The sequence below is a fragment of the Folsomia candida genome, unplaced genomic scaffold, assembly GCF_002217175.1.
Source record: "Folsomia candida strain VU population unplaced genomic scaffold, ASM221717v1 Fcan01_Sc001, whole genome shotgun sequence".
Taxonomy (NCBI): domain Eukaryota; kingdom Metazoa; phylum Arthropoda; class Collembola; order Entomobryomorpha; family Isotomidae; genus Folsomia; species Folsomia candida.
In genome coordinates this window covers 12,605,231-12,622,467 of record NW_019091193.1, presented here as the reverse complement: position 1 = coordinate 12,622,467, position 17,237 = coordinate 12,605,231, and the positions used below count along the sequence as shown (strand labels likewise).

At 36.4% G+C, this 17,237-nt stretch overlaps 2 protein-coding genes across 2 annotated transcripts in view; both read right to left on the bottom strand.

Moving 5' to 3' along the window:
* LOC110849688 (adenylate cyclase type 2) overlaps positions 1-10,475 on the bottom strand; it is a 30,713-nt gene extending 20,238 nt beyond the window's left edge. Inside the window, exon 1 of the mRNA XM_022097126.2 lies at positions 8,943-10,475. The gene's annotated coding sequence lies outside the window, so the exon portion shown is untranslated. The remainder of the gene's footprint in view (positions 1-8,942) is intronic.
* A 768-nt stretch (positions 10,476-11,243) lies between these two features.
* Positions 11,244-15,539, bottom strand: LOC110841701 (ankyrin repeat and zinc finger domain-containing protein 1). Its single transcript, XM_022087393.2, has 12 exons — positions 14,802-15,539; positions 14,299-14,720; positions 13,980-14,218; positions 13,792-13,875; positions 13,669-13,705; positions 13,437-13,591; positions 13,112-13,334; positions 12,818-13,038; positions 12,434-12,726; positions 12,219-12,360; positions 11,960-12,133; positions 11,244-11,888 (listed from the first exon to the last, which is right to left on the bottom strand). The coding sequence occupies exons 2-12, from the start codon at positions 14,717-14,719 to the stop codon at positions 11,691-11,693; spliced, it is 2,187 nt and encodes a 728-aa protein (XP_021943085.1). The 5' UTR covers position 14,720; positions 14,802-15,539; the 3' UTR covers positions 11,244-11,690.
* Positions 15,540-17,237: the final 1,698 nt, after the last annotated feature.

The window sequence follows — 17,237 nt, the reverse complement described above, 5'->3', positions numbered from 1 at the left end:
ACCAAGTGGTCATCATCCCAAAATCTCACTGCGGACGATTATTATTGTGGAATTCCTTTCTATGTATGAAATGAAATCCGGACAGCTACACACTCACGTAGGACGAGATAAAACCAGTAACGGACAAAGTGAACCGAATTAACTGGCTTATTTAGATTGGGAAACAATTTGCAAGTGCAAAATATTACAATAATAAGGCTCAAAATTGATCCTGCGTAGACCAATATTATAACAAAGAGGCTGCCCAAATTTATATGTAAATTCAATTGTACAGCGAGAGATAATCTTGGGAAAAGGTGAACCAATTTCTGAGAGTAGTGTACATAAGTTAGGGCCGAACTTTACCCGATTTTAAAAGTGTTTAAAGTGCCGAGTCGAGTGTCCAGAGAGAAAATCATAAACCTAATGTTAATGCAATCGCAATTCTCACAGCTCAATCCCAAAAGCTCGCAAGTTCCGTTGATGAAGTAGCAGAAGAAATATTTAGGAGCAGCAGCCAGCCATAATAAAGCTTAATAGCGAAAGCACTGGCTCAGTGCTGGCATAAAAATAGTTTAACTGCAAGCCGTGTGGATTAAGTTGATAAACGTCGTCGGATGACACGTAGCTCGGGGAAGACCTTCGGCAGGCGCTCATAAAATAAAACTGAACAGGTTCAATTCCGCTTCTAAAAAGTGTTGGTTCTTTCTGCTTTTCTCCATTGTATTGTGGACATCGATTGGTTTTACCCTTTTGGTGGCGTGCAAAAAAAAGCACGTATTCGCTTCCGTCCTGCAATAAAGCGTATGTATGAACCAAGAGTATCTTCGTTAATTCGCAATCACAATCAACCAGACTGCATAAACTCGCCGCATAGCAATAACGTGCCTTTGAATTTTTAATATCGAGCTACATATGCCTACCACAACCGAATTCTCAACTTGCTCTACTTACTCAGTGCTCTTATTCTTAAAGTGCAATGCAAAATTGTTTCTTCGTAATGCAACGAAAGATGTTTCGTTAACTTCATTTTTTTTGGTCTGCACTTTTGCAATGCTATTAACATAGGAATTTGTAATCTTGCGAGTTGATCATGATGGCGCGTGGAGTCTTGAATGTATTTCGAACCACATTAATTATGAAAGCTCATATTTAAGAGCAGTCATTGGTTCATGAATAGAAGCACTTAAAGAAATTAAGCCTGATAATTCATGGCAAATGTATGTGCATACTTATGTAAGTATGCGTAGCTTTTCGTTACGATTTTATCACCTGTGTATTTTGTTGTGTATTACTGTTGGAACATTAAAGGTCAAAAAATATATAATTTGAATTCTGAACTACCATTTAACAAAATTATATTGCCTTCCCCACCTCCCCGCCCCCCATAAAAACAAGATAGAGGATACATTGCTTTAGGAAGATGGCATATTAAACGCGTATGCATGTTCATACACGCGTACTGTAAATCCATGATTAATTTGCAATAGGACAGTGGGAGTTTTTGGCAAATGTTAAATATAGAAAGTTGCAGTCAACATATGTCTCTTATGATGAACAGTGCAGTGATTCTTGAATTTGATACACACATGTATGTAGCTGCTGGTAAGATTCTAGCAGAAAAAGTGGTGGACTGCAATCATGTTCCAGTTTTTGCTGTCAAAACCTAAAGTAAACACTAGTGGTGACTTGTTGCTCTAAATCCGATTTTATTTTCGTTTTGCAATAAACTACGTCATGATATCTTTTTGGCACTAGTTTAGTGGCACCTCCTCGAAACAGACACTCCACTCGATCTGAATCTGAACCTCATTTGGTAAAAGCCAACCGTACAAGAGCCATCCAGCACCATTGAAAGATTTCTTTATACAAGTTCGTACGTACCTCTTGGCCAGAAAAGAAGAATCATAAAACTTAATAACGGAAAATCTCGGCAAACTCGAGTGAAACGATTTCAGCGAAAAAGGAAGAGAGGATAAAATGAATTCAATTATCCACAGAGATCCAGATTAGGATAAAATCAAGTTACCAATTACTCTGAGCTGCTTCCACTCGACTGTCAAAATTCTTCCACTCACTCTTCCGCTCACTCTCTCAAAGTCATAAACTAATAATGTTACGCGGAATGCTACCCGTCCAACACATATTAATTCGTTTATGAGCAAAATGAAATATTGATTGGCTATTCTGGACTTTTAATATCATTATATTCAGTCCTATTATGTATTAGCTCTGCCGTCCTTCATTGGTCCAAGGATTTTGGAAATATGTGAAAATTAAATTTTGCAACCGTCAAACCAACCCAACCAAATAGAAGCATAAGCATGCTTTAGTCGTACGGAGTCACCATAAGGCAAATGACCATCAAGTTTCTACACAATTAGCAAACTCTTCTACTAAATGAATTACACTTTAAGCAAAATTAGAACAAAGGATTAGTTTCCGTATACACCGACTACGAATTTCGTGTCCTGGTTAGTTTTAAGTATTCTCCACAACCAGCATCTTCTCATTATTCACTTCAAATGAAATGGCATCATATCCAAGACGGGGAGCAGTTTCATTTTCGCGAGTTGATTTTGCTGGCTGTGCAGTCAGAGGAAACATCCCAAAGACAAGTTTCATGAATAACTTTCACACATGACTACACGTGATGTGCTAAGGCGTAATTTCGAGGCGACAATATCATGAAAATTTACCACATTGATCGATCTAATAACTTAATGCAGCTTTTTGTTGTTCTGTCAACGTTATCAGCACAGTATAGAAGGGACAATAAAAGACCATTTGTGAACTGCAAAACGTAATCCACCGTTGGCTGGTACATGGTAGCTGCTCCCATCACCAAGCAAGGGATTTGCATACAACGGTAAGCCTGAATTTCATCCAGGCAAGCTGAATTATTGAGCATGGACTTTCAGATTCTTTCATAAGTAAATTCTCAACAATGAGGTACCACACATGAGACTCGTCGTTATGTTATGCATGTATTCTCCAGGTTTTCAATTGACGACTCTGATAAATTTGCTCATGTGTACAAAAAGAAGGCCGAAGAGATGGCACATATTGAGATGTTTCATTTTCCATAGTTGCTTCCGAACGATCAAAGTTTTGCCTGTGGTCTTTTTTTTGAGCGAAGGGATAATCCAAGATAACCACCGATCTATTCAAAAGTTTGACGTATGGAAGTTGCGAACGTTGTTACTATTTTAGGCGGAAATCGCTTAAATTGTTTTTTCATTTGACAAATTGTGCTACTGAATTTGCATAAATATTGTAATATTTTCTTATTCACGGCCTCCTGGTGAGGCACACAGGTAAACCTTCTGCCGTTTTGGCAAGGAGTTCGGGTGCCGCATAAGCTTACATATATTACACAGTCTCATAACAAAATGCCATATTCGACAGAATGAGACTGGTGAGACGAAGAGTAAGAGACGGTCCGAAATTTCCGTTAGATTTATTGAGTTCATTTTTATGCTTCAACGAGAGATCTCTAGACGAGACCAACCGGAGATATTGTACAACAGTACACGTTAAGGATGCACATATATACATACATATAAATACGCATATATGTGTGTAATCTATTTTCCTACTTGCAGGGTCTGGCAAAGGGTCTGGCAAAACAAAACACTGCAAAAGTATTGTTTCTCAATTTTGCGAGAATCTTATTTTAAGCAAAGATGCTCTGCCTGCATCTAATTTTACATACGCTAAGCACCGGCTGAGGCTGTGTAAACACAAGTCGTTTTCTTATTGTCATCCCAAAATGGGTTGGCAGTATATATTTACACAATTTTTTAACCATGACAAGGGAGCAGTTTGTTTAAGTTGTTGGGTAACCCATTTGAGAAAATGAAATGTAAATGGGCAGCTGTTGATCATGAATAAATTGACAAAGTTATTCTCCAAAAGGAACTCATGTGCCAACTAATAAACGTTTTTTTGCAACCTAACGAAATTCAATACCGTGGCGTCTCCGTTTATCTGACTTGTCAATTAGGCACCACAAAATCCTGGTGAAATGGATATGTGTACTCTGGTGGAAGTACATCTTACATAGGTATCAAATTATAAGCATTTAAGTATTCAACAAAATGTATATCTCAAGGCAATCAATTAATACACAAAAAGGAACGATTTTGAATATGATATTTTTGCCAGAACCTTGAACACATTTAACTAACCCAGACTGAAACTTTAATCTCTAAGAATACATTACATGGAAAATGCAAATAACATCACGTATCGTAAACAAATCGGAAATGATAAATGGGTAAAATAAGCTCGTGTTGTAATGACCCATTCTCTGAGTCATTTCCAAGTCTCAAATTCAAAGACATTAGTTTTAATTGACAGTGTCAGACATAGAAACGATTCTTATTTTACACTGACTTTTTAATTTTATGTATTGAGATGAAGTGCTGGGCTTTGATAATGTCTAAAAATAGGCATCCTGTTGATTTCGCCCTGATTGGGAATATTGTTTCTTGATAAAAAAAATATGACTCATTTAATTGCATTGCTATGAAAGAATTTATGACATGACATTAAACTGAAAGTTCTTCGCCTTCAAAATGAGCAACAATTGTTTGGTATGTCCGAAACGTACACATCTTTTTTAGAATAAATCATTCCAAATATACGCTTAAGTAACAAGCTGACAAATTAGAATTGTCATTTTTTGCATGTCCCATAATAACGCTAAATCACCGAGTCCCACATGTACTCATGCAACAGGTAAGAACCTTGGCAATGCATAGTTTAATGTGTATGTACATATGTATCTATGTTCCACTGTCATTAGTGCTAAATAAATGTCACGACTCACATCTATTGATGCTGGATAAAGTAAATTCAGTCAATACTTTCAACACTGCGCAAGGTATTTGAGTCTAATAAGCCGTAGCTAACTTCAAGCTTGGCTTGCACAAAGCCCAAACTACATACTTATGCTTATATAATAAACACATAGTTATAAAATACAACTGAATTCGGAAGGTAAAGGAAGATCATACGCCAACCCTATTTAAAAACCTAATATCAAACAACCCAACGTTGTTGTTTGGGTCCAGCCATGCTTCCAAAGGAGCATCACATATGCATCATTCAATTTAAAAAATTGTTGGCTAATGGAAGCCTCATCATCATCATCATCATGCACATATGACGATCATAAAGGCAAATCATATCATAATAGACAACCTTGAGTAAGTGAGGCAATAATGAATAGTTGAAAGCAGCAGCTAAAAGGTAGACAGGAAGGAATGCATTGTGAATTGTGATGACATGGCGTTATGGGCCACCAAGTTATATCGTCCGTCTAAATGTGGTGGCTCACATTCCTGTGCAAAATTCTATATCCGAGTTCCCAAACTCGGTTTTAAGTATCGATCTAACGTTGCTAAAATTGCCCTGGTAGACCAATGTCAATGTTACACATCAGAGTCTATGTATTCAAAGAGGTGATTAAAGTCAGAGCAAAAACTTGTTAAATACTTGCATGGCTATGTTGGATGAATCATCATCATCGAAACACCAGTAGCAGTCAGCACTCCTGAGTAAACTAAATGCACATGTAATACTTTTGCCTTGATTTACATTCCTGCAGTTGAATCAAACTTTGTCGGTTTTCAGCCAGAAAAGGAACAGTTTTATGACTTGGATGTCATTTCTATGTACATAGAAGCTTAACTACGGTTAGTTGTCGAGATCTGGTCCATCTCTAATTAAAAACCTGATCTTTCAACTCTTTTCATTTTGTAAGGGATTCAGGATGAATTAAATAAATATCCGCTAACGGAACAAAACTTCAAAGGAAGAATACATAGGTCCTATTTCATGCCGTCCTATTATATTGCTGTTCTAATCTGATTATGATTTCAATTTGACTTAAGACATTTCATTCTTGATTTAAATTTCAAAGGCACCAATTTAGCTTACGTGGTGAAAAGCTCATTGGATTTCAATCACTTGGTTTTTTCTCCAAGACACAAGCACCTAACTAAATACGTACGTAAATGTTGATCAAAGTCGTCCGTTTTCTTTTCTTGTAAGCTGATCATCATTTAACCGTTCATTGCTTCTCATTGTCCCACACACCTAACACAAAAGTCTCGTAACATACAAATCATCGTAGCCAACCACAAATTTAGAGACCTACAGCTCCACAAAATCCTGAAGCCTTTTCTGTGCAATTAGTGTGACGGAAACTAAAACCCCTGTAATTGAACTGTCAATTGTATCAGTGGGAAAGATGTAAGCTAATCTTAAGATATGAGGTACACTGGCTCCGCTTGGTCCAGCCCACGAAATCTAAGCAAAGTCCAAACCAACATGGGCACAATTATGTTAACTGCTGCTCTACTAATTATGCGAACAATTAAAGCTTTCCATGCTTGGATTCGTTGTTACTTGCATGCATAGTCAGCTTAGGCAATTTGACTTCAGTCCTGCCGATTAAATGTCAGACTAAAATTCAACAAACTAATTAGTAGTGCAAGCAGTTAGTTAATTTGGTGAAGTGCTTAGGAAAGTATGCACACGTAGCAAGTAGGAATCATAGGAATAATAACTTCATAATAATTATGATAAATAACAGTATGACTTTTTGGTAACAAACTTCATTTCTAAATTACGCGTATATGTACGAACCATGACATTTCTTGCCTACATAGTAGCTAAGAGAATTTCCAAATTATACGAACATAATAATACAGATTTAATGAGTACCAAGCCGTTGTCGGAATGCAGGTTGACATCATCATTCCGCCAAGGGCACTATTTTCAGTTGCATAAAGCGTGACACCTGTTTTTGAATTTATTTTTTACAAGACCATAAATCATATAAACTTGCAGTGGAAGGTTGTACAAAGAATTCAAAATTATATTTTTACAAATAATTGTGCATTTTTCAGTTGTTCTCATTAAATGCAATGTTTTCAGTTCTGTTCATGATTTTTTTTACAGAGCAATAGTAGATGGTGGACAAGTGACAAACGTGCATATGTACACAAAATAAATAAATAAATCCTCCTTCACAGTTCAGAGTTTTGCTGGGCACATCGGGAGGAGGAAGATCGAGCAGTGCACAACGCATAGTAATTCGCATGAACAAGTGCTGTAGTGAGTCGTGTAAAAGTGCTACTGGCATCCAAACCAAATCTGATAATAAATTCTTTACTCTCACTTGAATCATGAATTAGAATAAATCTGACTTTTAGATGTGAACTTGAGACCAAAGATTTGGGTCGAAGCCTCGAACTACACTGAGCCATGACATTAGTATTATTATATCTACGAGAATCATAGATAGAATACTTTACGAATCTATGTATTGCGGATTTGCAGAATAATAATGTTTGGTCTTTCAGTACAAGGTCATCCTGTGTTGGGTTAAAGAGTGTAATTGGTGTTTAAATACGAGGATCATTCAGGCACTCCCAGGCATCATCCTCCGTAATACCTATATATAAGCATGGATGACGATATTCGTTTTATTAACTTTTCGCAAACTAGTGCAATATTCCTTAAATTGGAAGATGATGGTCGCATCAATTTAACAACGTCGTCTCAAATTTGACTTAAGGTATCATGAGATTTAATTGTGTCTCATTATCGACATCATCAATCTCTGAGTTATATCGTATTTTATCTTCATCATTTCCAATTGAATAATCAACCGGCATGGATGTGATACAATAAAGATACGTACGTACTAGTTGGAATATAATGTATGTATGTACGCCATTGTTGTGACAGGATGTTGAATTATGGGCCTATTTTTATTAACTTGTTGCAATTAATGAGCCGAGAATTATATCAACGGGATCCACAATTAAGCTATGTATAAACCCAACACTACATTATCTATGTGTGTATATAAGCATAGGCTCACACTCCAGTTAAAATTATTCATGTCTGTTACTGATTAGATCACCATCTCCTTCTTTACGCATTAATTACCCCGACAAAAGTCACATTGGATTGAGTGTACATGAAGCAACAGGCAGGGGTAAATTGGCTCGCCATATAAAGTAAGAGGAATTTTAGCACAACAATACAAGTACAAATTGCTTCATTTTCCATTCCAACGAGCACAATGGACACAAACTACGGTAACTTTGTGCATTGCAAGGAAGAAGAAAAAACCAGAATGAACTTTTACAAGACTATTCTTCCCTGGTGGAATGCGTGGCGTAGTATTTATTCTCACGAGATATGCATTGTTGTGAAACTTTCATTTCGCATTTTATGACCCTTGATCCTTGTCTCAAGTTTTTTATGTGTCATTTGAATAAACTAATATATAAATATGATGGAATTATTGGCATTAATTAAATTACGTGGTATTTTTTATTAAGATTAAAGAGAGGTCAATGAAGTAGCATATCCGAATAATTTACGCAAACTCAATTGACTAAAACTTGTGATGACAGTATTCATATGTTTTGCAGTATTTGTTATATCGTCGTCATTTATTAGGCCAGCCAATTTAGTTGGCATTAATCAAGTGTATGTACGAACTGATGTGTATAATAAGAGCCGTCGAACACATGTATGTATAAGACACTGGCAATTTTCGGTTGATGTTTGTTTGCCACAAGAAGCAAACGGAACAGACGAAAGGTTATCGGCTATTGACTGGAGTTGCTGGGAACAAATATTATTAATAAATTAAGATTCATGTCATCCAACATCCAACTTTGAGGCTCCATTATGAATTAAAACCACGTAGCTTAATATATACGAATGGATGCTTAATTTAAAATTCTATACCTATTAAAACTTGTAGGTGTAACGTTTAATTTAAAATCGAGGTATATTTTCAATGAAATGAATTCTGCATAGAATTGCAGGCGACGATGCAGACGTCACTTTCGTGACCACTGACAATTGGAAAATCAGGAGAAGTGTTCAATCTAGTATTTGTATTCAAACCAACAAAACAAGAGACTCACCCAAAGACAGACAGCCAATATTTTCGCACTTAACCCTGGATGCCGACGAGTTTTCTCCAACGTCCTTAAATAGGCAGATTTTGACGAGATTGTCCAACTTCTTGCCTGTGGTCGATGTTCCTGTCGCAGAGAATGGTTATCTGGTCACGATTTTCCTTTTGTCCCAAAATTCTAAAACTGGTGTTGATTCTAGATTTTAATCTTAGATACTGCGTGTGTATTTACTCACTTGACACATACGAGCATGTACACATAAACTATATCCTATTTCCTAATTCACGTAAAATTATATAACTCTATAAACTAATGAGATTCAGCAAGAAATATGTAGTTACAATATTTGAGTATTCTGTTAAGAAATGCGTTGTGTAATCACTTTCTCATCACCAGTTTCTCACCACTAGACACAGCAAAAAGTCTAAAATTATTCGTTATTAATGTCTTTTTCGAACTAATCAAAATCCAGAACGTTAGGTTAACACCCGGCAAGGAAACGGCTCTTTAGTTCATCTGCATATGTACATGTGAACTTTATCGTTCTACGATATGCTACGAGGAGGAGACTTTTTGAAGCTGTCAACAACGAGTGAGTATTTTATTGCATGAATTGCTCTTCTTCTTCTGGTCCTGGTCTGGATGAAATGCAATGAAATGAATCTGGTTCACCAGTCAAAAACAACTTGGTTAATTCACCGAAACAGAAGAGAGAGCGTGCTTAAAATGATGCTCAGCGTAGTTTTTGTGTGGAGTGTGCGGAGCGTGGATGAGAACTGAGACAACTCCGACGACCACATCGCTTCGTGCAGCTTGGAAGGAAGGAACTTACTTTGGACGCTTGATTTCTGTGTGGGACAATCTTTCCTCGTCTCCCAGAAGGAGGCATGTTATGATGGGCTAGGTTCGACGACGACGAAATGCTACCAGCAGCAATTCGCCATAACGCAGACTTTTTCCATTGCCTTTTGTTAACCAGATTCACGTTCCTCGTCCATCACATGCATTCCTGGAAACTTTCACGTCTATTGAGACGAAGGGTGAGGAGAGCGCTTTGGGTTCGAACTCTGACTTTGGTGATAGCTCCCTTATTGCATCCAGCTAGGTTAAAGATGAAAGAAGTCAATTCATGATTTAGAAGGACATTTGAGAGTAAGCACCAATGTATCCACTACTGCTGGATGGCAAATCGATATCGGAATATTGTAGTGTGTGGGGAAATGAGAGTAGGCTAAAATGTCCAATTTGAGTCAGTATTAAATTCATGTAATGTAGACAGAGAGATGGGCAGAGAGGTTGTGGAATATGGACTTGTTTCATTGAATAGAAACCAATTTTCTCCTGTTCTCTTCTTGTGAAAGTTGTAACAGTGGAGTAGTTTATTCCATTTCAATCACTTGTCGGGTACTGCTCCGTCCGCAACTGAAGTGAGAAGATTTTCTCTCGTTTTAGACAGTTAACTGCAAAAAGTTTTGCGTTTAATAGTAAAATAAAATCCGAGGGAGAGAGAGAGAGACAAGATGAGATTGAACTGTTTTAAGCTCTGTCAAGCATCTTTTAAATAAGTTAAATATTGATGAAAACACATGCCAGAGTGAGAAGGATGAGTATAAAACTGCTGCACAGTGGCTGCTGGGCTGACTGGCACGAAACTGATAAAACTCTTTTCAAGTGGTTTAAGGGCATATTCCTCCACCATGGGAAGCAAATCAAATCCCTCTGCAAATCTGCTATTCATTGCTTCTCATTGAACAGCTTACAATTGGTTTTCAAAACTCATATTAAAAGAGTTCGTAGGAGAGAGAAGCGTCGTGAGCTTCATTAACTCTTCAAGATAATATATCTCCATATACCGTGTAAACCATCATACAATGACAAGGAAAGGTATGCAACTTTGCTGGCATTAAAATGCAAATTAAAAAACTTTGTTGCTGAAGCTTCACGTTGGCTAACAACTTGTCCTGTGTTGTCTATGTAGTATTTCCCTGAGAATAATCATCGCTTCAATGAGAGTGCGTACATATGCACATGTACATCACCATTGCATTGGTCGGAGAGATTCTCTTCTTTTTTTCGTGATGGGATTTTGGTCTGGCACTGAATTAAGTGTCAGTTAGCTCATTCTCTGATACAATGGACAATGAAAAATAGAAATGGATTATCGGCCGGCTTGGATTATCGGCTTACAGTATCCCGAAGCATATAGCAGATAATCACGGCATCACCGTTGACTATGTTTCACGATTTGCTAAGCCATCGCACATGCAATTTATGTTTACCAAGAGCTAATTGCAATGCGTGCATATGTATTTCAAAGTAGCAATTAATCGATTATCGTTTATTCTTCAAAAGAAACTACCGCTAGTTATCATTATTAGCCAAATAACAGCAAAATTGTACACACAATCCTAAAAATAAGTCTATATCACTTTTATAATGAGATTTATGTACAAGGTCACTGGGATATAAATAGCACACGTTTAACCATTTAATTTAAGATTGGAAGAGCATCTTGTGTACAAGTATTTTTAGTTTAGTTTATCACAACAATTCCAGCCTTCCGATTAACACTGACTGACTCAACTAACTGGGATATATGATGGGAAAACATCTCATTCCAACTTTATGCCTCGAGCAAATTCAAGTAGTATGGATATACCGTGCGAACTCGAGATTTTTATCACACGCCGTATATGCTAGACGTGACAGTTTATCAAAGACTTATGTTTACTAACTGGTATTTAAAAATACATATTATACGGACAATGGGGTGGGAAACTTTTTTCGATGCGAACTAAGGCACTTGGTAGTACAAAATATGTTTTGATTATATTCAAATGGTACTTTTCCAGTCATATCGCAAGCACAGTCAAAACATCGAACAAGAACAGGCAGTTCTTCCTTATTCCTTTTACATTGTGCTAAAATGCGTTGCTCAGCTGCCATTGCCCTCTAAATAATTAAGTTAAACGTGTGATTATATAGACTTACAGTGCAGGAATATGGCATATTATGTATTTTACCTTTTCTCTGTCACTCAGTTTCAAAAACCGTTCTTGATCTGCTTGTTCCTTGTCCTTTTGATGCTTTTCCATTTTTTTCTGTTTCTCTTTTTCCCGTTTAATTTTATTTAATAATTTCTTCTTTTCAGCCTTTTCTGCTTCCATTTCTGCAGTCAACGGTGTCGGAACTTGAGCCTAATTAGCAAACACACACAATACATACAATGCAAGATAAGTACATTCTAAAACCTCATCGTAGCAACTTATCAGATTTGCTTACCATTTTATAATCATATTTATCCGGAAACTGACCCATAAATCGCCTAAATTCTGCACGACTTTCTGGATTGTTTGCAAAACTATATGGGACTCTTCCATTCTTATTCTTTGTAGCTGGATCACAACCCAATTCTAGTAGTACCCTGAATAGTACAGTTGCAAGGTTTAAATTTAGGATATTGGGGAATTATTGTAAAACATTATGATTTTACATACCAGATAAGTACAGTAGCATTCATCTTTGCAGCTAAATGTAACAAGTTTGACTCGTCAGAGTCCACAGGTTGATTCAAATAGGCTAGAAATTCGTCGTGAGTCGCTTCAGACGATTGAAGTTTTAGTGTAGCAATGTGGTTACTCAGTTCAACCGAATTTTGAACCACAGCATCCATCAGACATCCTATAACTCCATCAGGCTTTGGAAATTGAACAGGTTTGGTTTTTGGTTTCTTAGATCTCTTTTTGATTCTTTCCTGTCTTTCTTCAATTGTCAAACTATCGTCAAACTCCTTAAAATGAAATAGATCTTTGTAGTGCACGTCGATGAACATATTTATAGTATCTCAGCTATTTGCATTTGTCTTATAGTTGAAAACTTACTTTTAAATGATTAAAATTAACTTCCTCTAAGCATTCTTGTAACTCGTCATTACAGTCGCTTGAATCACTATTTTCACTATTTATTACGTTAGGACAAGGGTCATCTTGAACACGTTTGGGAGATTTTGATTTTGCTCTGTCTATTTTCTTTGTTTTCTTTGGGCTTTTGCTAGTAGGAGTTTTGCTAACCAAATGTTCTGATAAAAATTGTTCCCTGTCATCTAAATAGTAAAATATAAAATTAGTATACAATTAACAATAAAAATTAATATTTTATGATCATGAAACACTAACCATAAACATGTAAAGTCGTCAACAAAGACTGAACACGCTTTAGTTCCAAAAATGTGGGTCGATTCGTTGGAAATGGGATGGTTCTGAGCCTTTGTTCACTGCGTTGAAATAATGGAGACTTTCCACCAAATAAAACATTTGAACTCGAACCAACAGCTCTGTAAAATATGACTGGACAAGCAGATACACGTCCTTTCCACGCTTCCATGAGGTCTTGCACATGCTTTCAGATACAGAAAATATTAATATCATACCACATATTTTTAACATCAAGCTAGGTAATAACATAATTAATTCAGTTTTTAATGCAATAATGAAAACTCACCTGGGCAAACGATTGCTCATTATACCGTCTTAAACTAGCACCAGCAGATTTTGGGTGATTTGTTCCACTTTTAGAATCCCGAGAACCTTGTGACCCACCTTGCTTAGCTCTAACAGTGTAACTGTGAAAAGTTTTGTGCAGCAATATTTGGCTTCCTTTGAGTATAAAAAAGTCCGTACATTGAAAATTAAAACTTTAATCTCTTTTAAAATGTTGGACTCGGGAAAATTACCTTGCATCACTGCTGCGGCAAAGTGACCCCCACTAACCTGGATTTTCAAAATTTTTATTAAAATCCGTCAATGTTTTATTCGTATTATTATTAAAAGTTAGATGCGTGTAAATATTTCCGTACCATAATAATTGTCATATTTAAAGGATTTTCATAGTGCTTAGAGAACTGGAGCATATCTCTATTTTTGTTTTTGTCGAATAAAACCTGTTGAAAATAGGCAAACATCACAGTGAGTTGAGTTATGGCGTCTAATATATCGGTGTGCCTAATAAGCACGATATTACAGATAGACATAATTTTGAAATAACCTCAGCAATAGATTTGTATATCCCAAATATACACCCATTTTCATTTTCATAGTAGGTTTTGGGGGAATTTATTAACTTTGCATTCTCTGATGATAATTTCGACTTGCAAGTCCCATCAGATTCTTCAAGTATTGTTGTTCTGGAAATTTTGTCCATGAGCTTTGATACTGCTGCTGATTGATCATTCCCAGCAATTGAGTCGTCTTCAGAATCTGAACCCTCAATGCTGGATAAATCATCTGTGGGCAATATGTAAAAAACGTTGTATAACGTGAATTCATAAATAAGGTAGCTAATTAAATGTGTGAGGTGACTATACCAATCATGTCGTAAAACTCCTGTTCTGATACTGATACCTGCCCCATAATTTTCATCTTCAAATTGTACCGATGCCAATCATGTTTGTTGTGCTGTCGAAGTTCTTCTATATCGTCCATAGTAATTTTACAACTGCTGCAGGTCAATTTCCCTTCTATCGGCTCAAACGACTCTTTCGAGATTGTAGTACTAGCAGTTGTATTGGTAGGCTCGTCATCATCTGACAGTTCAAACTGTAAGGCACCTCTTTCCTCATCGGCAGGTTGATTTGTTGTATCCTCATTATTGAGCTGGAATTCTGTCACTTTACACATGATCTTCAAAACTTCAGTTTTGTGGGATGCGTTATACAACTGTAAACGGCGATACTTTCCTTTCACTCCTTGTCTTTTCATCATTATTTTGCTGTTTACTTCCGTCATCCTGCAACCATGAACATTAACTTTTACTAATTATACAATATCAATATGAGCAGTAGCTCCAATAGTTAAAGAAAATACTTACGTGTTTACATAAAATATGAAATAAAATACTTCGATTCTGTTAATTATTATTTGTTATTTGAAGTTGACAAGAGACTCTGTTACTTGTTGGGCGGATAAGTGACGTTTGGAAGAAAGTGGAACCTTAATTTATAGCTTAATCGAAATGTTGAAACGATTTGTTAAACGTTTTTACGTTTATAAAACCAGATTTTACATTCCATGTGTGACGATGATGAGGAGTACTGGCTGGCGGCTGAGTTTTCTATGTCTTCGCTCGCATATATACATTTCGAGACGGAAGCCGTTCTTACGTGGAGAAAGCACATCAAGATTTTCCCATTTGGAATATCTAGACACTATGAAAACAATTAAGGACCATGAGCATGTATGTTTATGTATGTATTTGGTATTTATCCAATGCAATAAATATGAGTACCCACAATGAGGCTTAGCAGGTATTAAGCGGACAAATTCGTCACTAACAGTGGATGCACAAAAAAATTGTAAAATTTGGGTAACGCAAAACGGGAAGCAACTGAAAGAATTGGTGCAAAATGCACCAAAAATGCAGGATAACCGGAAGATATAATTATATAATTTTGTCATTAAGCTTTCATGGGTTTTAGACATCACAAATTATGTCAAAATTATGGATCTATTTTGCTCGTAACGTTTTTGCTGATAGTTGAACTGAATTTTGCCTAATTAATAATTACAGTTTTAATAATTGGATCACACGGGGTTTAGTGGAAAAATCGAAGAAAAAGTTTGCTTTATTTTGTCAATATTTCGAATGCTATCTGTCATTCATTATCAAGACATGGAAGATGAGAAATTTGCTACAAGATTTGACTTACAGCTTTGTTTTTGTATGCCTCTTTTTTATGTGCAAAATGTGAGAAACTTGCTATAGCTTAGTATCCCGTTCTCTTTAGTTTATGTAAGTCTTTAGAAATACATTTAGAAAGTACTTGAATATATGACCAACACTGTATCCTATTTTATTTAAAAAATACATAATATGTCATATTATATATTTATGAATAATTTCATGAAAAATCCCACAAACTAGGAACGTTATAAGCATTGGCCACGAATGTGTCACTAAAAAAAGCCTCTGACCATTCCAGTGGTGACTTGTCAACGTCAATATCAGTCGAGAAAAACCGAAGAACCCGATTTGTAGGGAGCCAGCAAAATACGGGAAGGAAGGAAGGAAGCATTCTCTGGCTGAGATTATTTCGAATCATTTGATATTCTTGGGACATGAGTTTCGTCCTTTTCGTGTAGGTGGCATGAAATTGTATGAATCTGGGAAATTCATGTGCAATTATTGAAATTGTAGTTAAAGAGGCAGTGGGATAATGTATAGCGTGTTTATCCATGTAATGGTCATTCAAACTTAAGGACAAGACCTCTCTGAACCTATACTTTCTTATTTAAAGTCCTTCCAGCCCCAACTTTTTTTGCATGTATAAAATAATTCAAACAATATTAACATAAAGGATCTGCAAGCGTAATAAAGCAAGATTGAAAATCATGACCGGAGAGAAATGCGTTGTGTGCTCGGTTTAAAAGTAAAAATTCATATTTTATCTGCGGAACAGTGAAGACAGTTTTAGTGGAAGCAAGGATGCTGAAAAGGCCATTTATTAGTTATAAACTTCCAGGAGAAGGGTTCTGAAATGCATTTTAGTTGGATTATTAAACTCGGTGTAAGCCAAGGAATAGTGTACTCCTGCTCCTCGTCATATAAAGTGTGGAGTGAAAACAATGATTAAATACGAGGAGAGAAACTTTAGTATTTCATTTCCAGTTTTTATTTCTCCAAGTTTTCCGACGAGCTCTGGGAGTAGAGGCTCGTCGTGGTTTAACACTGTCTGAATCTGAATGAATTTGTGTGGAAATTTATGGTTTCCACCCATTGTATGATGTGTTTTGGTGTGGAATGAATGTTGGTATTATTATACACACCCTGAGAGAGAAGAGCACTTTCCTCTCCTTCCACTTTTTATGCAAGAGAACTAGTTTTTTAGAAGTTTTTATATTATGGGAGGGAAATGAAACTTGGTGGCTGTTTCGGCTCCCTCGCATGCCACACACTCAAATTCAGCCCAAGATGACTTCTTCTTTTGTCAAACACCTCTCTCATTCTCTTTTCTCCAGTGCCACATCCAGGTGGTGGTGCTGCTGCCTTGTCATTACGACACCAGACCGACTCAGGGATGAAATTACCGATCTCCATTGTGAAGCCCTGCAAACCTAAAAATATTTGAATACAACAAAGAATCAGTGTACAAACGGTAGAATGTAAAGAGTATAGTGCTAAAAGTCATCCGAACCAAAATGTTTGGAAAATTGTAATAATGATATCATGTTATTTTAATATGAAATTTTAAAGCTAATTTTATTTGTACGGATCTTTTGACTTTGTCATCCACATGAAACTGCTTAA

What these genes read in the sequence shown, in the direction of transcription:
- LOC110841701 (XM_022087393.2), bottom strand. Translation starts at nt 14,719, where the DNA reads ATGACGGAAGTAAACAGCAAAATAATGATGAAAAGACAAGGAGTGAAA. An exon ending in GGAGTTTTACGACATGATTG is followed by an intron (nt 14,219 to 14,298) that starts GTATAGTCACCT and finishes TATTGCCCACAG; the next exon opens with ATGATTTATCCAGCATTGAG. An exon ending in ATGAGCAATCGTTTGCCCAG is followed by an intron (nt 13,335 to 13,436) that starts GTGAGTTTTCAT and finishes TGTATCTGAAAG; the next exon opens with CATGTGCAAGACCTCATGGA.